The sequence below is a fragment of the Lepidochelys kempii genome, chromosome 11 (genome assembly GCF_965140285.1).
Source record: "Lepidochelys kempii isolate rLepKem1 chromosome 11, rLepKem1.hap1, whole genome shotgun sequence".
Classification (NCBI taxonomy): domain Eukaryota; kingdom Metazoa; phylum Chordata; order Testudines; family Cheloniidae; genus Lepidochelys; species Lepidochelys kempii.
The window spans coordinates 65292246-65319209 of NC_136390.1; the positions used below are offsets into that span (position 1 = coordinate 65292246).

Consider the following 26964-nt stretch of genomic DNA (forward strand, 5'->3'; position numbering starts at 1 on the left):
GTACTGCCTTAGTGTATCTGAGCTCTGTTTATTCACTGTATAAATTGGTTTAGAAGGATTAGATTTTTATTGGTGAATGTCTGTAAATGACAATTTCACAGTGCACATGCAAATTGTTGAAAAAAATATCTCCATTGATGATAATCTAAATTTACGGATAGGCAATGTAAGAAAAATGCTTGCTGAAGATTTATTAGAGTTTGATTTAAAGATATTTACTTTGTATATTTTTGTGTGATGTTGACCTCCCGCCCGCAATAATTTCATGCAAATGTTAAAATTTAATGTGATACAAATAGAGAAAATGCTTAAATAAACATTGGCAATATTACACACATAAAAATTGTATCAAGCCGATGTATCGGGAAGTTCTCTGGTTGCTTCCTGCAATTCTCTCAGTCCTCCAGTAGGGGCAGTTAGTATTCGATGTATGATGCAACCTAGTCAACATGACCACAGTTCATCTCTGTTGTAAGTGCTCTTCAGAGGAGGGGAGGGAAGAAGGCGGGGCCACACTGAGGACTTTTAATGCCAGAAAGCATGGGAAGGCAAAAGAGAGTGCTGTGCAGTCAATCCAACACGCTGGCTGCTCCTCTGTTTTTTTTACTGTAATTTGCAGAAGTACCTGATTGCCTGTATCTAAGTCTAAAAAAATACAAGTAGGATATATCTTTCTTTTTTTAACTTTAGTTACCAATCAATCTATTCAAGATGACAAGAATTTTGACTGCTTGCAAAGTGGTGAAGACTTTGAAAGGCGGATTTGAGTTTTGCAAAGTGACTGCTCATCATCACTGGCGTTTGTCAAGGTCCGGTACCAGATTTTTAAGTGTCAAGGTAATGATAACCAAGCTCTCGCTAGTATATGTTTAGTGTGCAAATAAACCGCTTGATGCAGATAAGTTGACTGACTTAAAACTGAGCCAAATTAGGCTTCTAAGCCTTACTCTGAGCCTGCTTGGCTACAGGGTTTTATTGTCTAGGACTCTGTAGTCAGAGCTGAAATTGTAGGGTGAATTGCACTGAAAGGTGAAAGTTCATTATTCCTGTTAAATATTATAGAGGTATTTTCTTTTCAAATACCTTAGATCTCCAGAGTGCTGATAGCGAAAGGAGCTGATCTTCTTGTTTTAATAGTAAAATACTTACATGCCTGTTAAACTGTGCTTAACTTTTAAGCATGTGATTATGCTTATTAAAAGGGGTTATACTGGGGTTTGGCCCTGAAACTCTTAATACATGGGAGATACACAGTCCTGTGCCTCACACTGGAGCCCTTTATTTAAGTGGCTGAAATAGTATCAGTTTAGCTCCCAGTCTTCAACACAGAGGGCTGAAGTCACCAGCCGCTCCTTTCTCTAGCTTTACCAGTGTAACTCAGTTGATTTCAGTGGAGTTATATTGGTGTAAAGCTAGTGCAGTGAGGCATTGGGCCCTGTGTGTAAATCTGTAGCACTTGCAACAAAAGTTTCATCATCAGACAGACCCAGACTAGAACAGGCCTCTGCCTATGTAACCTGCCATGGGTACTGGAACAATTTTGATAGTGGGGTACTGAGAATTATTGAACCAAACTGTAAACCCTATATGTAATGGAACGTACATCAAACCAGGGGATGCTGCAGCACCCCCGGCACCCCTAGTTCCAGCACCTATGTAACCTGCTGCCACAGTACTATCAACAAGCATCAGAATCATAACTATGGGGAGTGTTATAGGAAAAGCTGTAGGGGAAGCCAATGGGTGTTATCTAACATAGTTAATTTCCACCATATGAGACTAATCATCATTGTCTCTATCCACTGAGGCCTCCAGTTTCCCTAGACACATTTGTAGGCCATTGAATTACAACAGAGAGCAGCTCTCTTAGCTCCCACCAGAGATCTGTTAATCTTACACCACAAATCATTGTAAAGATGAAGAAAACTGAAGGAGGAAAAAGGCATCTCTGTTTCTTGCATAGGAGCCAACTCGTGTTGGGTCCCATCTGACATCTAGGACTATGGGCTTTGAAAGAAAAAGAAGCATGAATTATGGAAGTTGGCAAATATGGTAACATTCTAAACTAGGATACTTGCATTGTTATTGGTTTATTTCTGGTGGAGCCTGCCATCTTGCTTCTTCCCTTTCCCAAGAATCTACTGTGGACATGAATTATCCCCATGTCTGCCCCTGACTTAAAATCCAGTGCAGAACCCTTCCTTCTGCAATGAAACCCAGGGCTGCTTCAGCCTCTGCTCAGGTCAGGAGAGCAGGAGATCTTTCTCTTGTGATGGCAACTGCAATCCTGCTTGGCAAATTAAACACCTGCCATCCTTACAGCTCTAGCCAACACAACCATTTGAAGAAGAGACATACTTAAATAAAAATCATGCATGTGGAACAAATGATATAGCTTTCCACACTGTAAATATGCAAGCCAGAGGCATTCAGTTCAATTCAATGAGACTTTATTGGCATGAGAGGCTAGAGTATGTTGAAGTGCTGAAAAAGCAAGACAGACCCTTCCAATGTGTATTAGAGGATCTGCTTGGGACAGGGTTCTGTGCTGGGGATCTGAACCCCGGTTTCCATTTGTCACCAGTGTTCATTCCTGACCTGGTGGCAGGTTGCTACAGATTGCAGTGTCATTTCTGCCATCTCTCGCCTTCTTCCCACGGTCACTGATTCAGCATTTGGCACAAATCTCCCTTTGTTCTTTACGTTTCACGGTAGTGAAGTATCTGGTGATACTAGTATCGCTAGGGTGATAGTCATATGCTGGGCTCTGGACCACTTTAGATTGTTGATGGATTTGATTTGGTTTTCCCAGTGACAAGTATATTGGCGTTTAATGTTCTGGTCTGGCATCTTGTACTTTTTTAAAGGACAGATCTATAGGGGGGTATGCACATATACTGTAACTCGTCAACGGGACTGCATAAGGACAAGGCCCGCATGGTCACTTTATAGGAGTCTGTTAGGTTGGGTGGCGCATCCAGTTAAAAAGGTTATGACACAGAAAACTGCCCAGCTGTTTTGGTCTTGTTTTAGTGTCCTCTGTGTGGTAGCTAACTCTAAGCTCATAAGGCTACAGAGTGATTTCCTAACACAATTAGCTCTTTGTCGATAATACATTCATCCCAAAATACACCTGTTCATCTACTGTATTATTTAGTGGTCTTTTTAATGGTAGCTTTTGGAATATTTAAGAAGGTATGACCTTAAAGCCATTGAAGGTGATAAATGCAAGCGTAGCTATGTGTTGGCTGGTGGGTGGTTGATCAAGGGCAGTGTGGTAAGATTTACCATGTATAAAAAGAGCTGAGCATTTATACGTTTATAAGTGGGTTGTGACAGGCTGCTTGCTATCTTCATCATGACTCCTTCACTGCTAGACAATTGGCATCAGCAGCTTCTTTCCAAGGGTTTTCAGGCACGTGGCCTGCCCTATTGTATAATGGCATAAGGGGTGGGTGGGAGGCTGATGCAAGCAAATAACATGCATGTTCTTTTTGTTTTGCTCATTTATGTGTGGTTAATGCCTTCCAAATGTGTGCTCTGCCCAGGGAATGGTTAAACTTATGGAAGATGAATGTGGAAATAACATCTTCTGGCTTTATCTTCTTAATGAAGGTCACAGCAAAGATATGTAAACACACCGCTGGCTGGGCTATATGCAGGGGTGAACTTTGGAATTTTGGATCTAAAAACATGAGCTAAAAGGCCAGGTCCATTACCTTGAAGGCAGCAGCAGGCTCATAAACCTCTAGACACAATTTATCCACTAGCGGGGGACAAAGAGCCACATGATGTTTGCCTGGCTGTTATTACTCCTGGGGGAATTCTGCGCTATTGCGCACACACATAATTAATGTCCCCTGCAGATTTTTTTGTTCCCTGAAGAAAAAAATTATATTCTGACAAGGAAGCAAAGGGAAACAGGAAGAGTGGTCATGCGCCTCCCCAGCAGCACTGGTGTATCATTTCAGGCACCTGGAGCAGCTGGCGGAGAGGTAAATCACTGCAGGGGGGGTGGTGTGTGTGAGGCTCCTGCCCTGCGCCAGGCTCAGCTGCAAGCCCTGACTGGACTGGGGAGGACAGAACTTCCTCTTCTTCTGCAAGGAGCTGTCAAGCTGGGTCTGGGTCAGAACCACCACCAGAAACCTTCCTGGCTGAAGGAAGATCCACCCCCACCCCCCTGCTTCTAGCCTTCATTGCTCCTCAGCCACAGGAGGAGGGGTTACTGTATAGGGAGCTGTCCCCCCATCCATCCAACCCCCATGCATCTGAACCCCCCCATACCCAGACCCCGCTGCTGAGCTCACCCACCCTGCTGAGCCTCACCCCTGCATCTGGAATGCCCCACACCCAGAAACCCCACTGAGGTCTTCCCCTGACACTTGAACCCCCACTCAATGAGCCCCATCCCCCCTGCACCTGGACCACCCTGACAAGCCTCCTGCACCTGGACCCCCATCCCACTGAGCCCCAACCAGCTGCAACCACACCCCCCCGCTGAGCCCCACCCACCTTCACCTGGAACCTTCTGCAGAGTCCCGTTGCTCCTGTGCATCCAGATCCCCCATTGACCTGCCTGCACCCATATTGCCCCACTCAGAACTCTCTCAACCCACACCTGGATCCCCCCACACTTGGTTCCTGCTGAGCCTGCCTGCCCACAGCTGGTGTGGCTGGCGTGGAGGGGCAAGGCCCTGAGGTGTTTATGGAGCAGACCCAGCCCTTGTGCTGTGTCAAGTGCATCTCACTGATGAGTCAGTGTCCTGGAGGTGGGGGGCTGCCGGGTGATCTTCCAGCTCCGTGAAGCCGGTGGCCTATGTGCCCCACTGCCATGTTGGACCCTCCACATATATTTACTGACAAATAAAATTTGCATTTTTCTGGCACAGAATTCCCTCAGGAGTACGTGATGTAGGACACTAGTAGACTAGGTCAAAAATTTTAATTCAAAATTTTTGGATGAAAAGTGACATTTGAGAAAACAGAAAAGGAGTACTTGTGGCACCTTAGAGACTAACCAATTTATTTGAGCATGAGCTTTCGTGAGCTACAGCTCACTTCATCGGATGCATACCGTGGAAACTGCAGCAGACTTTATATACACACAGAGAATATGAAACAATACCTCCTCCCACCCCACTGTCCTGGGGTGGGAGGAGGTATTGTTTCATATTCTCTGTGTATATATAAAGTCTGCTGCAGTTTCCACGGTATGCATCCGATGAAGTGAGCTGTAGCTCACGAAAGCTCATGCTCAAATAAATTGGTTAGTCTCTAAGGTGCCACAAGTACTCCTTTTCTTTTTGTGAATACAGACTAACACGGCTGTTACTCTGAAACCTGTCTTTGAGAAAACAGAAATTCTCTCATAACATAGGTTCATATAGTTTTTTTTCAATAAACCCCCCCAAAAAACTTTGCTTGTTGTTTTTTTCACACCTCCCTCCCCTCAAATTTAGCAAAACTTTTGATGAAAATAACTTCAATTTTCTTAGGATTTTTTCATGGAAAATAAAATACATGTCCCTTGCAACACTAAGCACTAGTCTCAGGTGTTTGTACAGTGAAGAGCAGACCTGATTTTTTGCAGTTTTTTCTAGAAGTGGTGAATGTTTCAACTTCCAGGTTTGACTTTCATTATGGATCATTTGGCCACCACCTTCTTATTCAGCTCATATCTTTGCAGAAACTACCTTGCTAGCTTATATAGTTAGAGCTGAGCAAACAGTTTGCAATTAAACTTTTATCTTCTTCTCACAGATTATCAGGTGAGCAGATAGCAGATTCATTGTTCAAAATTATTTGATTGTTTCTTTAAATTTATTTTGGCAAATTACTTCTAACTCTACATTGATCAAGAACAGTTTTCTGCAAGTTGTTGGTATCCACCATTTGACTCATGCTGATCAAATATGAGAGGGTATTTCTGGTCTATGATAGATAAGTACATGAGAACTCTTAATACAAATGTAAAATCTGATCTTCGCAAAATCTTGTGCACTTAGAAATTTTCTTCTTGCAAACTTTAGTGACAGTAAAATTAAATGTCATCAATGTGTGAGAAAAGCAAACATGCTTGGGGCAGGGGGGAGAGGATGAATGTTGCCCAAGCAACTTTATTTAGAAACAGGGAATTTTAACAAATATTTTCTCAACACACTAAATTTGGAGAGTGAGAATCATCCTATATAAGCAGAATGAGATGGGAATGTTCAGTTATCCATCCAATCTTAGATCCGAATCGGATTGATTTTTTGCTAATACTCTAGGAGGCAAAGAATTCTCAAAGTATTTCTGATATCAGGTTGAAAACTAACAAAGACAAAGTAGTAGGTTTCCTGTGCTGGTTGCTGGTGGTGGGATGATGTATTAGGTAAGGACTTGTGTATGCATGAATAGTAGTCCACTTAGTGACACAAAGGGGTGAGGTAATATCTTTTGTTGAACCAACTTCTGTTGGTAAGAGACAAGCGTTTGAGCCACACAGAGCTCCTCTTCAGTCTGGAAAACTTACTCAGTGTCACAGCTAAATACAAGGGACAGATTGTTTTGCATAAGTGGTTAACACACATTTAAAAGAACTACTCAAGGTGAAGTGGCCCGTTAACACCCCTCCAGTGATGGGGGGGGAAAGAAGGGGGAGCTAGGAGCTGGGCAGTGGGGGTCAGGGCTGTCCCTACCCATATGCAAAGTACGCAGCTGCGTAGGGCACCAGGAAATTTGGGGCACCACATTTCCTGGTGCCCTACGCAACTGTATGCTGCTCCCGCCCCTGCTTCACCTCTTCCCAGCCTTGCCCCCACTCCACCCATTCCCCAAAGCCCCCGCACTGCTCCGCCCCTGCCCTGTCCCCAATCCCCTGAGGACTGCAACAGGGCCGGGCCTGCACTCACCGGCGGTGGGAAGTGCAGTGTCCCGGCCCCAGCCGGGGGTGGTTCCCCCTGCCCCCCAAGCCCAGCCCCTACCCTCCCGCACGGAAGTCTGGGCCTACCCCCAACCCCCACATGGAGGCCTGCCCCCCTCCCCATGGAGGGGCGGCGTAGGGCCCCAGAATAGCTAGGGATGGCCCTGGTGGGGTTGTTAGTGGGCAACAGACTGTTGTAATAAGCCATAAATCCACTGTCTTTATTAAGACCATGATTTTTAGTGCCAAGCAAAGTTATGAGTTTAAGCTCCCAGGCTTGTCTTTTGAAGGTATTGTGCGGGTTGCCTTTGAGGATGAGGACTGCGAGGTCAGCGATCATGTTCACCCACAAGTAATAGTGTTTTTGTCTTATCACCCAAGGGGGAACACTTTTCACACAGGCTATGTCTACACTGGAGACTTTCCAGCAGCACAGCTGTACCTATGGAGCCGTGCTGCTGTAAGATGGCTTGTGTAGCAAAGACGGGAGAGAGCTCTCCTGTCGACATGATTAAACCACCCCCAACGAGCGGTGGTCGCTACGGCGGCGGGAGAAGCTCTCCCACCAACACCACGCTTTGCACACTACCACTTATGCCGACAAGGCGTATGTCGCCCGGGGGTGTGTGTTTTTTTTTTCACCCCCCTGAGCGACAAAAATTTTGCTGACCTAAGTGGTAGACATGGCCTCGGTCTGAGTACATTTCCCAGCTCAGGTCTACACTACAGACCTGTATCGGTATAAGTACTGTCGGAGTGCGTGGCCGTCCCCCCCTGTCACTCTCGGAGGGAGGCCACACCTCCTTACTCTCACGCACCTGCAACCTGTCGTCCTAGCTCTGGCAGACAGCAAACAAACACAGGCCTCATGGCCTAAGGTGCGGAGGCTGCCTCCCCAGGGGTGGGGTGACAGCGGGGGGTAGGGGACCCTAGGCCCACCCTACTTCACCAGGTCCCAGCCCAGAGCCCTAACCCTGTTCCGCCACTGGGTCAGCGGGGATCCGGCTGCAACACGCTCACCTGGCCTCAGGCAGCAACTCAGCCAGACTACCGTCGGCTGTCCCTGGGCTACTTCCTCCCCTCCCCTCGGGGTGTACCTGGATCCGGGGGTCGTCCTCCAGCTCTCCAGGATACACTGCCAGTGGCAGTCCCAGCAGCTCCTCGGTGTCTGGGGCGACGGACAGCTCTGGAAGGTCTGGGGCGACGGACAGCTCCGGAAGATCTGGCGAATCCTTGGGGCAGCAGACGTCCTCTTCGGCTTCCCATGCCGGGGCGGGTGGGAAGCATCCATCTTCCTGGGTGGCTCCAGCCCAAGTGAGCTGCAGGGCTCACCTTTTGCACTCCCGGTACTGTCCCTCTGCCTCCAGCATGGCAGGCATGGCCTTCCTGGCCCCACCCACCAGGGGGCAGTAGTCCCTCCCTGTCAATCTCGGAGAGAGGCCACGCCTCCTCACGACAGCTACCTTGCTCAGAGCTATGAAAAATCCACACCCCTAAGCAACGGTTATACTGATCTCACCCTTGTGTAGACAGCACTATGTTGACAGGAGAGCTTCTCCCATTGACATAGCTACCATCTCTCGGGGAGGTGGATTAGCTACGCTGACAGGAGAAGCTCTCCTGTTGGTTGTAGGAACAGCAGCGTTTTAAGTGTAGACCTGTCCCCAGACCTGAAGAAGAGCTCAGTGTAGCTCGAAAACTTGTCTCTCTCACCAACAGAAGTTGGTCCAATAAAAGATAATACCTCACCCACCTTATCTCTCTAAAATCTGATGACTGACAGGCTACAATGCTGCATACAGTAGTCAACTTGTTTGAAAAATCTCACTGGCACCCTGGATTATTGGAGGTGGATGAACAGAAAAGAAAAGCAGATGAATTAGTTGCAGCTCATTTAGAGATGAGCTTGAAACAAAACTCCTGACCAGAATGCTGTTTCTCCTCAGCCTTCGGGGAACTTCAGATCTAGATCTGGATCCAGTATTTCCAGACCAAGTGCATCTCAGCTGTGTGGGAGGAAAGAAATTGGCTCCTACAATGGAGAAGAGTTTGGCTTCTGAGCTGATCAAAAAATGGGGCGAAAATTTGTTGTTTCCATTTTACTGTTCATTTAGTGACCCATTCTCATTTTCAAGTAAATTTTTCATAATATATTTCTGACATTTTAATGGAATTTTTTTACCCAAATTTGTTCCCTCATTTTCAGTGAGTCAGTAAATGAGAATTTGCAACTGACTTCAGTAAAATTTCCATGAAAATTGGTTTGGAAAAATATTTTGGAAAATTCCACAAAAGTTGTACAATGTTAAGAACACCAACTGTCTTTTTGCAGTTAGCTTCATTTAAAAAAAAAACCAACAACAATAATTTTCTGATCGGATAAAAATTGTGTGGAAAATTGTGACCTGGTCTGCTTGAATTAGGGAGATGATGAAGAAATAAGAGACAGTGTCACCAAGAGCATGCTGAGTCTGATACTGGACTGGCGTGTTTCCCAAGAGGAGTATGACACCCAGTAAAACACTAACATGGATAAGGAGTACTTGTGGCACCTTAGAGACTAACCAATTTATTTGAGCATGAGCTTTTGTGAGCTACAGCTCACTTCATCGGATGCATGTCCACGGTATGCATCCGATGAAGTGAGCTGTAGCTCACGAAAGCTCATGCTCAAATAAATTGGTTAGTCTCTAAGGTGCCACAAGTACTCCTTTTCTTTTTGCGAATATAGACTAACACGGCTGTTACTCTGAAACTAACATGGATGAACTAGGAAAGAAAGGATTTAAGATATAGGATAGCAGATGTGACGAGTTGGTAAAAATAAATAAAATAGAGTTGTCAACACTGAGTATTGATATTATGGTTAAGACAGCAGTTAGGCAATTGCTCTATGGATGCTGATGTTACTGTTGACACAAGTGCAGTAGACTTTAGGGAAAAAGAAGCAGGAACTGGAATACGTGCATGAAGCAAAACCATCATTCACTCATGTAGCACAGTGATACAGCATTGCAATCCAATACAGTCCATTGATTCTGCCATCGTGGTACATCGTGGACACTTTTACTGCATTAAAATTTTGCTCTTGCCCTTTGTCAGCTGGAATCCTGTTTGAACAGTCTCTCGTGTAAGATGTTCCTGTTTCTGCTCTGGCCAGGTAGACCAAGAGAGCAGCCTTTACAAAAATATTTTATATATATTTGGTTCTGTTGCTTCCATTCCTATCTTGAACAGGGCACATGCAAGAACACGGTTGTTCTTTCTTTTAATACCTTCTTTCTGAACTTTTTTTGAACCTCTGTGCTTGAGAGGGGCAGAAATGTGGGTATATTTTATTTGGAGATGGGCCTGAGACACCACAAAGATCTAGATAGCTTTAGGCCAAGGTTCTGGTTTAAGGCACAGTCAGGGATAGGGTTTGCATGCAGATTCATTGCACAAAACTTGTTTTTGTTGTATCTGAGCCCCACATAGAAAATAAGGACCAGTGGACCTATTAATGTGTAACAGTCTCTAGAGCAGCATCACAGCATGGAGTCTGGACTTTTATGGGAGTTAATAGAAAAATAGTGAAAAAATCATCCCATCGAACTTAATAGAGAATCAAATCCTGCCTGTAGAAGTCTATAAAATTGTTTAAAAAAACCCTGAAGAAATTGTATAATTCTCTATTAAATTGTATAGGTTTTGACTTGAATTATCCTAGAACTTTCTGGGTTTCATCCATATTAGATTTTATATAACTTTTGCATAATTGTACCCGACCTGTCCCCTCCCCTAAATACACCCAGCCAGAGCAAAGTCTGCTGAGTCGCTGGATTTGGGCCTGCATGAAGATTTTATGATTTAAGTAAATTTTTCTAGAAAGTGGCTGATGGAGAACATAGAAGAATGAGCTCCCAGGAAATGGGACCCACCCTGCTCCACCAACATATGTCAACCCTGAAAAGGAAGGGATGCCTCAGAGAGAAATTCAGTCTTCAGAGCAATTCACCCCTTACCTCTTCTACTGACCGGGGTGATGGCTGGCTTTGTCATGGGGATTCTGGTCAACTGGAAGCAGACTTGAGACCACTAGTTGATTTCACTTGGAAGAAGGGGGCCTCAGGGAATGTTTACTGTAACAGGGGAGTTAACATAATAGAGTTCACTCTAATGGAGTTTAATTGCATTTCAGAAACGAGCAGCGATACTGCAGCTCGTATCACGTAGTCCAAGTCCAATGCAGTTAAGTAGGGATGTAAAGAGTAATATAAGCCAGAAAGGCGTGTAACTAGAGAGACAAACGGGTAAGGAGAGGATTGGAAGATCTAAAAAAACAAACACAAAATAACCCACCAGGAGCAAGCTAAAAATATAATTAGAAGAGGAAAATAAATAAATCCAATGCTGGGTTTTGAGACTATTTCAGACAGCTATCAAAGGGCTGGGCAAAAATATTTGAGGCAGGCAGAAAGTAAAAGAGAAAATTGGTCCATAGGAATTGGAGAGAGGGATTGAGGAAACAGCAGATCAGTTAAGGAGTTGCTATACTTCTGTCTGCTCAGAGAAGGAGGAGGATGAGTGAAATGGAGATCCTATTTCCAGATGGGCTGGGGAGAAGTTAGTGCACAGATATACAAGAGAAGGAAAGGCACTTTTGTAATTAAGAGTGAACTGGGACTTTGGGGATCTGGGATCAATCCCCAGATTTGCTAAAAGTTTACTTAATCTCTTTGGTCAGTTCTCTTTTCTGTAAAATGAGGATAATACTTTCTTTTGTCCATCCTTTGTGTGTCTTGTCTACCTAGATTGTAAGCTCTTCTGGGCAGGGACTCTTACATGTATGTACAGCACTTCTTACAATGGGGCCCTGATCTTGGCTGGGACCTCTTGGTACCACTGTAACACAACTAATAATGAAATTCTTGTGACTAGAATAGAACAGTTATTGAAGTAGCTTCCAGCACAGGGATTACACATTGCTTTGACCCATGGAATTCAGATACAGAGCCAAAGTTCCCCAAGGCTCCAGGGGAGTTGGAGATTTGGAGTTCAGGACTATTATAGAGACAGGCCTAAGCTACAAATTTCCTATCCAGCTCTGAATCCAGAACTGAACGTCTCTACAGTTTAGGAGGTTTGTATCCAGTGTTCTGGTTTGTTTCTCTCTCTGTTTGAACAAAATCAGAGCTGGCCCAAATTGTCACCCTAAGGTCAGAGTGAATCTGAATCTCTCTTGAGTTTTAAAACAAATTGAGTTCATTTTCGTGTTTTTTTTTTAAATAAGAAATATTCCTCCTTCTCTGCTCTTCCTGATTTTTAGCCAGGAGCAAATATAAATATCTGGCTTGGCTGAAATCAGGAATACTGGAAATTGCAAAGGAGGGGCTGATTATGTGTAATTTTCAGTTGGATTTCTAGACCAAAATTGCTTAGAGTTTGCTTCAAGAGGCCTTTCTGCCTCTGCGGGGAGACTCCAAGCTTGCTATAAGTCTATTTGATCTTGAGGAAGAGGCTGCATTACACTTTCAGCACCAGGAATCTGCTGCTGAAGAAATTTAGGCACTGCTACACCCGTGGCATTTTCTGCCCATCTGGCCAGTTGACTGCTCCATGAGAAGACAAGGGTGTATCCTGGAACAATCGTGGTCTGTCCTTAATAAATGCTTCCTGCTTCAGAAAACTGCTTCTAAATAGAGAGAAACAAACGGGCTCCCACACAGCTCAAGTTCCAGTGTGGTTTCCTTTGTTTACCAGTGACCACGTACTATCTGGAACTCTACAGCACATCTAGTGGCTGAATAGCAGACTGCAAGTAAACATAGCATTACAAAGACAATTGAAGAAAGTGTGGGAGCCAGTGTAACCCACACACCTCCTGGTGTGGTATTCTGTCCCATTTAGTGACACTGAGCCTACTTAGAGAGAGAGATTAATGAGTCTGCTCTACAGCCTTAGCTAAGAGCCATATGGCTTTTAGCTCATGCAGTAGAGGCTCATGTATTTAGCTGCAGAGGTCCCAGGCTCGATCTCGCCCACTGACGACCGGAGGCTGTCGGCGTTATACTGGCTGTAGCAAGAGTATATTGAAGCGGGGAGAAATAAATCCTGGAAGTAAATGAGGGGTTACCCTGCCTAGCAAGCCTAAATAGTGGAGAAATGCTTATTGGTTCATTTTGCTAAGCGATTTGAAGCAGGGAAAAAAAAAAAAAACCTCAAGAGAAACCTGGAATTATGAAAAATTCTAATAAAGTAGAAAGGATTATGGCAGGTGCATTAACGTTAATTCTGGGATAGTGATATTACAGGTCTCAGAAACATTCTCTAGACTACAAATGGAATGCTGCTAGAATAGGGAATGTGGCTAAAAGAAGCTTTTTAAGTCCATGCACTGCATGGCAAATACATATCAGTTGAGGAAAATGGTTTTCCTTTACTACACATTTATGCAGTGCCTAGTGCAATGGCATCCTGATGTAGTTGAAGCTTCTACGTGCTATTGCAAGTATCCAGGAAATCTAACAATAATAATTTACATGTTAATCCTGAAAGGTGTTAAAGTGCTTCACAAACTGTATTCAGGCAGCACTGTTAAACTGCGGTCACTGCTGGGATTAGCCAGACAGCAGCCAATACACTTCCCAGTTGTGGCAGGAGATGAAATTTTAGTGCAGGCTACCAAGGAAAACTCCTCTTCTGAAAAATGCCAGAGTTCATACAGAGTAGGATGGAACTAGGGTTGAAACCTTTCTAATGGCTGGTAGCCAGACCCCTGAGGCCTCACCCTTTCTCTGCCTCTCCCCCCCCCAACCCCGATTAAAAAAAAAACCAACAACGGACATCAGGTCTTGTCAAATGGCATCAGGACACACAAGACAAAACCTGGACTATCCAGGTGGAAACTGGATGGGTGACAACCCTAAAAGGAACTCAGTTTTTAAGTGGAAATCTCCTCTACAGTAAAAACTGATAGGCCCAAGGGGCCTTTTTGTGGTCTGTAAGGGTACATCTACACAGCAAAAAATAAAAAAAAAAACCCACAGCCGTAAGTCTGAGTCTGGGTCGGCTGACTTGGGCTTACACCATGGCATTAAAAATAGCAGCATAGGTATTCCTGCCTGGGCTGGAGCCTAGGCTCTTGTAAGTGGGGAGGGCCTCAGAGCTGGGCTCTAGCCCAGGCCAGAATATCTACACTGCTATTCTTATCCCTGTAGCACTAGCCCTGCGTGCCCGAGTCAGTTGACGCAGGCTCCGAGACTTGCCAGCATGGGTGTTTTTTGATGGGTAGATGTAGCCTCAATCACATTTCCTATTAAATAAAAGTAGGCTAGCAGCTCAGGGATGTGCTAATGCCCACACTAGAAATGTGAGTAAGAGTAGTTGTTCCAAGGATGCTGACTAAACAAACAAGGCTCTTAGATGATGATAGACCAAGGAGAGGGAAATATCCCCACATCTCACCCTAGCTCTAGGCATGCATGCATGCATGCAGGGGATAGTTCACCAGTGCTGCAAAGGGCCTGTACAAAGTCCATTGTACTCCTTAAATCTCTGCATAGGACTGTGTGGGTGTCTGTAGGTAGAATGGTTTACAATGGTTGTGTAGGGATGTCTGAGAGCCAGCTGTGTGCTGCAGAAATGACTTCTGGGCTGGTCTTGTGTCTGCTGGAGCAGAAGCCTGTTATGGGGACAGGCCCACTGGGTGGTGGTGAGGGATCTGGGGTGTGGGTGCACATTTACAACTGGTACAGAGGGCTAGAGGTTACAGCAGTAGCCCCTATCCCAGGTTGTTTTGAGGGCTAGGTCTTAACTCCCTAAACCACTCTACCTGCATAGAGCTGGCTTTATGTAGGTTGCATGCATTATCCTCTAAGAGAACAACATCTTCTGAGGCCAAGAGTTTTTAAAAGAATGGGGTTCTAAGGTTGGGCTCCTAAGTTGATATTCAGGGTTGGAGTTTTCAACAGCACCTAGGACAGGGGTGGGCAAACTCTTTGCCCCTAGGGCCACATCTGGGTGTGGAAATTGTATGCAGGGCCCTGAATGTAGGGCTGGGACAGGGGATTGGGGTGCGGGAAGGAGTGCGGGGTGTGGAAGGGGGTGCAGTATGCAGGAAGGAGCTCAGGACAAGGAGATGGGGCAGAGGAGGGGTGCAGGGTGTATGAGGGGGCTCAAGGCAGGAGGTTGGGCTGCAGGAGGGTTGTGGAGTGCAGGAGGGGGCTCAGAGCTGGGGTTCAGGGTGCAGGAGGGGTGTGGCATGCAGGCAGGGGGCTCAGGGCAGGGAACTGGGGTGCGGTAGGGGGCTCAGGGCAGGGGGCTGGGATGTGGGGGCAGGAGGGGGTTCGGGGTGTGGGCTCCAGCCTGGCGCTGCTTACCTGGAGCAGCTCGGGATGGCAGCGGTGCACATCGGGGTCAGGGCAGGTTCTCTGCCTGCCCTGACCCCGCGCCACTTCCGGAAGCGGCCGGCACCATGTTCCTGAGGCCCCTGGGGGGGGCGGGCAGGGAGAGGGGGCAGAGGGCTCTGCAGGCTGCCCTCGCCTGCAGGCACTGCCCCCAGCAGCTCCCATTGGCCGGGAACGGGGAACCATGGCCAATGGGAGCTTTGGGTGTGGAACCCACAGGTGAGGGCAGCGCGCGGAGCCCTCTGCTTCCCCCTCCCCCAGGGGCCGCAGGGACGTGGTGCCAGCTGCTTCCAGCAGTGGCGCGGGGAGCTCAGCGCCATGTGGGGGGCAATCCTGCTGGCCGGATCCAAAGCCCTGAGGGGCCGGATCTGGCCCACAGGCTGTAGTTTGCCCACCCCGGACCTAGGAGCACAAGTCCCATGGAAAATCTAACCCCATAGCCCCCAGATGAGTGCCTTGATTTTCAAAGGTTCTGGGCAACCGGCAACTTCTATTGAAATCACCTTTCATTTTCAAATGCCACTTGTGGTCCATGTGCTGCAGACCCTTTTTATTTTAGTGGCTGTAGAAGGTCTCTCTGAGGAAGAAAGTTCTTCTATAGGCAACGGAGCATACAGGCCCTCTGCGGAAGGAACCACTACTTTGGAATGAGAAGTTCATCGGACTGATCAGCACTGTGAGATTTGGAAATCGATCAAGCTATATTTCATTAAGTAATAGTTGAGGCTGGAATTGTCAGAGGGGCCCTAGGGAGTTAGCCACACAGCTGCTATTGAATTTTAGTGGGAGTTGGGCGACCTTGTATATCTCTACCCATGGATACAGACACCTAGGGGTATGTCGGGGGGGCATGTCTTTAGCACCTCCCCATAAAAAAAATAGGGATTGCATTCATAAATAAACGAAATACTGAGTTTGGAACAGACACTCATTTATCTCACTTGATTAAGCATGGACAAATTTAGTCATGGTTCAAAACTATTAATTAATGTTATATTGAACAGCTAAATGTTTTTATTAATTTTCACCTTTAGTCCCCACAAATTAAATAAAAAAAAAAAAAAAGGCCCGGGCAGTCTGGGTTCTTCCATAGAGAGGAGAACCGTACTAATTTGCCCAGGTGACTGGGAGACCCCTTGAAAATGACTGAATGTTGCACAGTAGTAAGTGAATGGAAAAGAGAAAGGAAGACGCAAAGATAGTACTTCAAATGTATTTGAATTCAGTTACTTGTCAAATGTAGTTTTTACAATGTCTTGTCATATACTAATAAATTAACTGCAGTGTATTTATAACAGCAATGAAGTTCTTAATATGTGACATTTTGGATGAATGTTTGCTGTGATTGTTCAGTGCTATAAATGAAATTCCTCCTGTCCTGAGTGTTCATCTAATGTGCCACAAATGGAAAGTAGTTTCTCCATCCCCTTCTGCAGCAAAGTGATGGTGGCGTTTTCTTTTTAACAACAAAATGCAAGGGATCACCCTCTAAGATATGCAGAAAGCTGCTTCCAGCAGTGACAAGCTTAGCACAGCTCCTCCAGCCTTGGCCAGTGGAGTTTCCATATTGGCTCACAAGACTACTGCTACTGCTTTTGAACCAGCCCTATTTGGGTCCTAGCTGTGGTATTTTGTCAGGACTGCATGCAGAGTTCGGCTGCCAGATGGGGACTGCTAATTTGTTAAATCAGCTCTAGGGAAAGGCGTAGTGTGTAGTCATTAATGCTCAGAACGAGGAATCATTTGCAGGACTATTCCCAGTGCTCCCACTGACTCATATGACTGTGGGCACCTCAAATAACCTCTCTGCCCTAGTTTGCTCAGCTGTAAAATAGATCATAATTCCACAAAGCATTAAAAAGCTAACCTTCGCTATCTGTTACTGCACACTTACCACAGAGATCTATTTGAAGTAAAGGAGAAAATTGAAATAGTGTCAGATACCATCGATAAGAAATGCTGGCTTTTTAATGGGGATGGCTGTACTTATCTTCCGTGCAAGGGTGTTGTGGCTTAATTAATGTCATAAAGAGTTTTGAAATCCTCCTATGAGCAGTGATTGTAATTACAAAATGAAAGTGTTAGGTCACCAGTCCATAGCCACAGCAGTCTCTCTGGGCATAATTCCTACCTATGAAAATTAGCTCGTCTAAGTGGGAGTGCAGTCACTGACTTTCATGGGCTGGGAGTGGAATACAAATGTGATGATATAGTTACAGAAACTCTAGTACGAAGTGTCTTGATAACTTATGTGCCCCCCCGTAACACTTCTGAGGGAAGAAGGCATGCAAACTGCTGTAATCAGAGACGACACGCCCACAATACCATACCTAGCCATCTCATTCCTGTTCAGCGCGGCAGGCATAAGCTGTAGAAACCATGAATGTGCTCTGGATGGATGTTTTTTACCTTGCTGTATCAAGTAATTTTAAAACAAGGCAAAGTACCTATGATGACAAGAAAGTTTCTTTGAAAGTGATGGACAAGTGACAGAAACACTTAGTATCAATGCTACTCTAGCAAAACGGTCACGGCAGTTATAGTTTATATCATAGTTATCCCAGAGGCCTGCAGTGGGGTCAGCTGCCTTCAGAGTGCCACCTTGTGGCCAGAGGTACCTCGGCTGTACCCTACCTCATTTTCCCCCTTCTTGTACTCCATGCAGTGCAAAGGAAATTAAACATCCCCTACTTGGTGTCCAGTTTACTCAGTCCTCCAGTCCACTGGTCCTGCAGGCCCCAATCTCAGTTCAGTGTCTCTCTCCTGATAATCTGAAATACTACAGTCTTCCAAAATGGATCCCAAACTCACGCAGTCCTCATGTCCGTTTCAGCGGGGCACAACCCGCTCCTGTCTTTCTGCTTCCTGACACCTCCCACCTAGAATTTGTCCTTCCCCACTGGTGCCTTTCCCCCAGCTGAGTCAGGGCCATGCAGGAGCTTTCTTAGGCCAGGGCTATAGTAAAAAGTTAGGTCAATCCAGCTACATCACTCGGGGTATGAAAAATTCACCCCTGCAAGTGATGTTATTAAGCCGAACTGACCCCTGGGGTAGACCGTGGAAGGTCAATGGAAGAATGTCTGTTGACTTAGCTACTGGCTCTCAAGGAGGTGTTTTTACAACAGGGACGGAAGAACCCCTCCCATCACAGGAGCAAGCGTCTGTGCTGCATGGCAGCACGCTACAGCATTTTGAGGGAAGACATAACCTTGAGGGAAGACATAACTCTCTGCTGGTATAGCCAGAGATTCATAGCTTCCCCTCCGCAGCTTACTGGAATCACCTGATTCCTCTCAGGGTTGGCTAGCCCCAGCCTTCCAGCCATTAAGGGGCGAGCCACCCTGTTGCAAGGCCTCAGTGATGCATGGGACCTATTGTGGTAAGCACTCCCTAAGACAACCACTAACTCATTGAGGTTAGGAAGAAGCTCTCCCTGGGGACATGTTATTCCATAAATATCTGCCGTGGGGTCTCTTGCATCTTCCTCTGAAACATCTGCGGCTGGCCACTGTCTGAGGCAGGATGCTGGACTAGATGGACCAAGGTGTGATCCAGTCTGGCAATTCCTATGCACTAAAAGCTGGACCTGTGAGGCATTTAGCACTGTGACCCAAATCCCGCAAACCACTTAGGCACATGCTTAATTTTAAGCAGATGAGTTATCCCATTGAAGTTCAAGTTAAGCATGTGCTTACGTACTTTGTTGGATTGGGGCCAGCATGCTCATTATCTTGTCAGATTGACCCCCGAACAAACATGTAGTAAAACAATGACTTGCCTAAAGAGTTTATAACCTCGGTTAATTGCAAGATACAGAAGGAGGATGAAATGAACAAACAGTCTGGGTAGGCGGGGGCAAAATGGTCCAACAAGCATGTTTATGTCTAGCCTAGCTCTGTACTCAGTTTAACTTGTCTCCCACTTAGCTGTTCCCAACTGACTGTGCTCTGTAAGAATCATGGCAGAAGGAGGCATCTGAAGGGGGCTAAGGTAGTAGACAATTTCTTGGGGATGAGGGAATTTGTGCTTTGCATCACAAGTGCCGTGTACCTTGGATGTTTTCCTACTAACCTCAAGTCTTTTCCCAACTTTGGGGGGGTGCTCATTTAAAATACAGATCTGAGTGTCATCATGTAACTTGTTCCTCTAGGCACAGACGGCAAACTTGGTGCTAGATGATGGAACGAAGATGAAGGGCTATTCCTTTGGCCATCCATCGTCCACAGCTGGTGAAGTTGTCTTCAACACTGGTCTTGCTGGGTAAGGCAAACACAAAGGATACATAAGTAGGGATGCTTTTTGTAATGCAGCACTAAGCTGTGGAAAAAAGATAAACAGCTGCCTGTTCATTATTATTATTTATTATTAAATTAATAATAATGCATTATTTGTATTACCATAACGTGAAGGAGCCCTTGTCATGGACCAGGACCCCATTGTGCTAGGTGCTGCACAATACAGAACCAAAAGACAGTCCCCTACTCCAAAGAATTTGCAATCTAAGTATAAGACAATAGACAACAGATGGCTATAGACAGACTAACTGTACAAAGAAACAATGAGACAATATTGATCAGCATGACAAGCAGTGGTCAGTAGCCTAACTGTGGTCAAGTTTTTTGTGTGCATCATGGCAAAGGAGATTTTGAGAAGGGATTTGAAGGTGGAAAAAAATGTAGTTTTGTGGATATTTCTGGGGAGCTTCTCCCAAATGTGATAGGCAGCATCATGGTAGAAAGCATAAAGGTTCAGTGGTCACGTGGACTTTCTGAACATTCTATCATGCCATCCCTATTTTGCAAACTGATAACTAGGGTAAATCCCTTCACTCAGCTTTGAAATGCAGCCACTTCTGTGTTGAAACGTGGTAACAGCTTAATGGCACACAGCAATAAATTGTAACAAACTGGCCAAGCGTGTCTTCATCTCCCTTGAGTGGCTAGGTCCCATATAGGGGTATATGAGTCTGCTTCTGTCTCTAAGCCAATAAAGCACATCCTTTAGCTCAAGCAGTAGAGGCTGATGCTTTCAAATCCACAGGACCCAAGTTCAGCCCTCCCAGAGGTTCTGTCCAGGGGCATCATTACAAGTGGTGACTCATACAGGGATCAAAAATAGAATATCAGGGTTGGAAGGGACCTCAGGAGGTAATCTCGTCCAACCCGTGGCTCAAAGCAGGACCAATCCCCAATTTTTGCCCCAAATCCCTAAATGGCCCCCTCAAGGATTGAACTCACAATCTGGGTTTAGCAGGCCAATGCTCAAACCACTGCCTGTTGAGCTCTGAGCCCCTCATCTAGCAGGAGTGTGTGATGCTCACAAGTATGTTGGGACTCTTTGTCCAGCTTCAGCGTAGAAGCTCATGAGTCTGCGATAGCCTCGGAGCTAGTGGACCTGGTCAATCAAACAAGATCACTGGCCACCTTTTCTGCAGGATTGTCCAGATGAGAAAGTCAGCCATAGTGCAAACTTGCTTGATACAATAAGATCATTAGTGAGGAGCAGCAGGCCTCAATGGGAGGGAGAATCAAGACTTTTCTGAGGTAAAATTGAAGCTCAAGGTTTCAGTGCAAATCTTTGTGCACCTGCTCCACTCTCCCCAAACTCTGCTCTTCCTAACTGGAACAAATACCGCAAGATGGGTTTTTAAATAGTTCCATTGGTGAGAACACTAAATTACAGCCTAGGAAATCTGTTTGCAAAGTTTTGCATCACAAGGCAATTAATTATGTTTTTCGACAGCACTAATTACTAGCTGTGTTAATATACCTGCCAACAAACAACTGTTTAATATAGATCAAAATGATGGAGGGCACTAGAGTTCTCGTCCCTGTGATAGATTATGGGTAATAAATCTTGTCACATCGCAAAAGTCAAGCAACACCTGATGGATTAATTTCCCTTCAACACTGCAGCTCAGCAGCAGGAGCTGGATTTAGTATTCGTTTACTGACGATACTCAGAGGACACACTCAGAAGGAATGGCCTGTGCTGGGGGAAAGATGGGGAAGAAGCAAAATATGAGGTTAAGGTTTATTTTACTGTCCATGGGCATAACCTCATCCCAAACAACTCTGGTTTTGCAGGACTGTCCCACTTTGAACCCAAGCCCCCTGTCCTGGTTGAAGTAGAACATTTTCCATATTGAGTGGCACTCACAGCCACATGTACGTTATGCATGGTGTGTGCCATTGGCAGGGGCAGAGTTCAGAAGGGCAGCGGCTTCAGCCCCACTGGGAGTGCGCAGTGGCTGCAGGAGCTCAGGGCTGGAGAGCGGGACCAAACCAGGGTGGACTGGGCTGGGAGGCAGGGGCTGAGCATCGTGCAGACTCGGTGGATGAGGTGCTGAGCCCAGGAGCAACAGCAAAGATGGCTCCCAGGGATTGGCGGTGACCAGCTGCGTCCTGCTTTAGGGTGGTAGGAAACCCTGACTGCTATGGAAAAGAGAATGTGGCGGGGCGGGGGGAGGGGAGCAGGAATTAAACCTTGCAGTGTTCTCGCAGGGCACAAATGTGGCTGGGTTTGTCACAAACAGGGATTGCTGGGCAGAGAGTGAGACCTCATAGCTCTCAAAGTCCCAGAATAATTAAGGCCTCAAGTATCCAAAGGAATCCATTCACCCGTGGATTGACTTTAATGACACTGTACCAGGATAAGGGTCTGCAGGAGTAGATAGACGTCTTGGCCTTAAGTCCCTGTCAGGCACAGGACCTGGTCAGGATAGATAGCAAGTTACTAGTGTGGAAGTGAGTGTGCTAATGAGCTGATGTAGTGTTGGCATAGGAGTGACTATGCCAAGACCTCTCGTAAGCCTCTGAGCAATGCCCTGTGTGAACTGAATGTTACTAGAATCCTGACTATGTTCAGACTGAGCTTGTGAAAATTAGTACATGGAGCCATGTCTTTTCAATGACAAACTGAACTCTTGAGTTGTCACTTAACATTACAGAGAAGGAATGCTGGAGAGGTGTTTGAATTTTACATGATTAGAAATGGCTGACATTTTGGCGCAGTTCAAATTTTTTGACAAGGCTTTTTGGTGAAATTTTTGAATTTTGGTGAATGGGATGATTTTTCACAGAAATGTTCACAAAAAATTCAACTAGTTGTATACAAATAATTTCATTTTAGAAGAAAAAAGCAGGAAGAATTGAAAACGCTTTTGCAAAAGATACATAAGTTCCCCTTTTTTTCCCCTGAGATGTTTGCTCCCTTTTTTTGTGTTTGTTTCCCATGGATATTCTAGCAGAGGAAGTGATTGACAGGAATTTACAGAGATCAGGCAGGACTTGTTGTGCAAGCCCCGAGAGGATTGGACCCTGATGCTTCTTTAGTTCTTGTGCCATGTGTGTCATTCCTTGTGCCATTCCTCCAAGCTATAGGAGGCATTGTGCATGCGTTAAGGGCATTATGTCCCAGTGCAGAGCTGTGCCTGTATGTCACAGCCAAACCCAGTGGCTTTTTTTCAATGTTTTTTGAATACAAACAACACACAAAGGTTAATTACATTGGCACTGGCATTAATGAAGGATGTTTGGTAGCGTAAACAATCCAATAGGCAGGAGAATCTCTCTCTCTCTCTCTCTATGTATATATATATATATCTATATAGATATATATATATAAGGCACATACTATATGTGCCAAATGTATGCATACCATGCATTTACTATAACCATATGTTAACACTGAAAACCTCATGCATATTTAACCAGAGCAAGAAATATATTTCCAAAAGCAGGACAAGCATACCGAGGAATATTTCATGGACTTTGTTTAACTGACACGTCATTTCTCTTAGTTGGCTAGAGCACTCACTCGTCTGTATCAGCCTGCAACCATTCTGGCTTTTGTAAAGAGTTTTCCAGAGTTTGACAATTAATCTTTTGGCAGTGGGGCTGGCGTTCCATAAAAATGTTTCTTGCAAATTGCTGATATCTGGTAAACTGTGGGAGTTTCCAATTACATACCATTTAAACAACAATAATAATACATTATGCATATATATAGGGCAAATTCATCCTGAAACACCCAATGCACTTGGGAAAGTATACGAAAGGATAATTTCATCCACTGCTGAAATGCAGCCATTTCTGGGGTTTAAGACAGCAATTATTTAACAGTTCACAGCTACAGGACATAGAGAAAGTGAAGAACTACTTATTCAATTGGAGCTGCAGAGGGAAATGTAGGCAGAGTGCAATTATCTGATCTGTAAAATGAGGCTAAAAATGTTCCAGTACTGACCTCATAGAAACCTTTAGATTTGAGTATCAGTTCAGCAAAACATTTAATCGTGTGTTTAAATCTAACCCTCCTTGGGAGTTTTCTCCAGACTCAGCATTCCCTTGTATCTGGGAGTTCACTGCTGGCTGGTTTATGTTGGCTTTTTCACTCCCATCCCCATGCCAACAGTTGTCTGTTGTTTGTTTTTAATTCAGGTACTCTGAAACCCTGACAGATCCCAGCTACCGGGGGCAGATTCTCACAATGGTTAACCCCATTGTTGGCAATGGTGGGGCGCCAGACACCGCTGCCTTGGATGAAATGGGCCTCAGCAAGTTTTTAGAGTCTGATGGAATCAAGGTAATGGCAGCAGCAAAATCAGGACTGGACAAACTAGTCCAGTGGAGACCTGATTTAGAAATACAAATCCGTGGGGTGGATGGGAGTTTACTGACATCTTTCAGGCTCATCCTCGGAGGAGGAAAGTTAGATGGAACTTCCCAGAAACATGCAGAAGATTGTTTTTTTTCCCCTTCATCTTTATTTCTGGTGCCTCAGATATGATTTTGTCTCCCAGAGGCAAACTGCCATAGAGAGATCAGATCATGGCAAGAGAGAGCCATCTGAGCACACAGGCCGTCTTTACTGAAGAGATTGGTGAGGGTCAGACTAGATCAGCGGTTCTCAAATTTCATTGCACCATGATCCCCTTCTGACAACACAAATTACTACATGACCCCGGGTGGGAGGAGGCCGGAGCCTGAGCTTTTCCGCCCAGGGCAGGGTGGGGCAGGACCAGAGCCCTGCCGTCCCAGGCTCAAGCCCTTGAGCTTTGGCTTCAGCCCCAGGTGTTGGGGCTCAGGCTTTGGCTTCAGCCCTGGGACCCAGAAAATCTAATGCTAGCCCTGGTGACCCCCTTAATATGGGGTCATGACCCACAGTTTGAGAACTGCTGGACTAGATGATCTAATGGTTCCTTCTGGCCTTTAAAATCTGAATATCCTTCAGCAGGACCATTTGACACAGCAAGGATTACAGTTTTGCCAAGCCGCTGTTTAGAATAGGAACATGAGGTGTACTTAGCAAGTGTGCTAGTCAGCACAGGCTTATAAACACTTCTAGTGTAAACAAAGATAGAGGTGTGTTAAAATGCATCAGCTGTACATGGTGAATGCTTCCACTAATCACAACTCATTACCCCTTCTTTTCTCTTTGCAGGTATCAGGTTTGCTGGTGCTGGATTACAGTAATGAGTACAGTCACTGGCGGGCAGTCAAAACTCTGGGACAGTGGCTGCAAGAAGAAAAGGTGAGAGATCTTTGGGCAACCAGACCGTATACTTGACATGGAATATCTGTTCTGAGGAAACTGCTAAGTGACTCCTTGAGTAATGGAAACCAGGAGAGAGAGATTCTGGTTTACAGTGAGCGACAGTTCCTGTCATCAGACCTTTGGATTGTGCTGGCAACCCCCCTGCTCTCTTTAGTTTGCACTGGGCTTTTTCTGGGTTTCCTACTTCTGAGACAATGAGGAGACACGGACAAGACTAACTAGGAGAAATGCTCATTAAGTGGGGATATTTGGTTCTTTGTTTTTTCACGTTAGGTTAAGTTTATCCTCACTTCAGTTTCTCTCCCTGCCCTGTGCGATTACTCTCCATTACTTTCCCTTCCAACTATTTCTCTCCAAACTACTTCAGTGTGTGCTGCTAAGAGATCAGGGGCCTGCTCATGTAGGCCCAGATCCTGAGGCCGCTCACCCCAGTGTAAATTGGGAGTAAGTGCACTGAAGTTCATAGAATATCAGGGTTGGAAGGGACCTCAGGAGGTCATCTCGTCCAACCCCCTGCTCAAAGCAGGACCAATCCCCAATTTTTGCCCCAGATCCCTAAATGGCCCCCTCAAGGATTGAACTCACAACCCTGGGTTTAGCAGGCCAATGCTCAAACCACTGAGCTATCCCTCCCCTCCAAGTTAATTGAATCCCACTGATGGAAAACCAGGGCCACACTCCTGAAGTCAACGACTTCTTGTCAGTGGAGCTATATCAGTTTACATCAGCTGAGGACCCAGCCCCCTGGTGTTAGGCCAGAACAGGGCTCGCAGACTAGACAGAAAGGCATGTGTCACACAGGTGTTTCATTGTACAGGTACCAGCTGCCCAGCACAGCACCTAGATACATTGCTATTTCTGAGAGGGGATGTGGGGAGGGGAGGGAATGTGCAAAGGAGAGAGAGAGAGAGGGAAAGAGAAGGAGAAGTGTGTCCTGGGACTGTCTCTCTCTGATAGGCTGCCCAGCAAAGTGCAGTGTCTGTAATATTCCCCTGGCTGTTCTCTGACCGGGCTCTCTTGTATGTTTCCTCCAGGTGCCTGCTCTGTGTGGGATTGACACAAGGATGCTGACTAAAATAATTCGGGGCAAGGTACGATCCCCCTCCCTGATTCCAAGTATATTAAACCCCGCCTCATCCTGTGCTTTCCCTAATGGCTGAGAGAACCACGGACAGCCGTTGGTGGCCGTGGGGCTACGCGACTCACGCTGCTCCTCAGGACCCTGTTCTGCCAAGCACTGTGCACCGCACACACTCTGACCTGCCAGCCAGAGCACGGCTCCAGATGAGAGTCCCCCATCTGCCACCCCATACGACTCCAGTACCCCGGAGTTGAGGCAGAACAGGAACTCCCCAACTGTCCTTGAGCTCTTCTCCTCTTGGCTTCCCGCTCTGTACAAGTGGGTTAGGACAAAGCTGTGCTGACATAGGTGCGGGCTGGGGGGAGAGGGGTTGCTACAGCCTGAGGGAGTCCCAGGCAGGCAGGTGTGTGTGTGTGTGTTGTGGGTAGGCAGAGATGGGCAGACCCCAATACAGGCAGAGAGAGAGAGAGAGTTTGATGGGTCTCCTTGCGTCTTATTTCATATTAGACCCTCCAAAGATGAGGCCGATTACACCTTTTTGGGGCTAAGCCTTTATTTTCTTTTTTTATGGCCATTAGTCCTATCTGGTTTCCCAGCACTGATCCTTGAAGGACATGTGGAATATTACGTTACTGGAGGGAGGTTGATGGCAAGGTACATTTCACATCTTGGGTAAAACAATGATCAAATCCATCTGGAATGAAGATCATTGTGCCACTGAGGCTTTTCTGTTGCTCTTGTTTGGGGTTTTTTTGGTTAAGTGTTTGGGTTTCATGATACAGTCCAAACCTACATTCCCTCCACCCAGCAGTGTATGAATGACCTAACTTGAATATTTGCACAAATGAATACTAAGGAAAATGCCTGTTTTTGTAGACAGAAGACAAGTACTGTTGAATATAGTATGTTTGTAAATGGAAATACATTTTGTACTTCCTTGATATGTATCCCTTAATAGATCAGTGCCACTTTCATCCATAGTAAATATGCTTTCAATAACCATTTGCTTAGCTTACACTGTACAGTAGTAATGC

General features: G+C 45.7%; 1 protein-coding gene across 1 annotated transcript in view; it reads left to right on the forward strand.

Moving 5' to 3' along the window:
- Positions 1–711: 711 nt before the first annotated feature.
- The window catches only part of CPS1 (carbamoyl-phosphate synthase 1), a 125189-nt gene continuing 98936 nt past the window's right edge, over positions 712–26964 (forward strand). Inside the window, exons 1-5 of the mRNA XM_073304767.2 lie at positions 712–837; positions 19442–19551; positions 23733–23877; positions 24736–24825; positions 25884–25940. Coding sequence (XP_073160868.1) covers positions 712–837; positions 19442–19551; positions 23733–23877; positions 24736–24825; positions 25884–25940 — 528 coding nt within the window. The remainder of the gene's footprint in view (positions 838–19441; positions 19552–23732; positions 23878–24735; positions 24826–25883; positions 25941–26964) is intronic.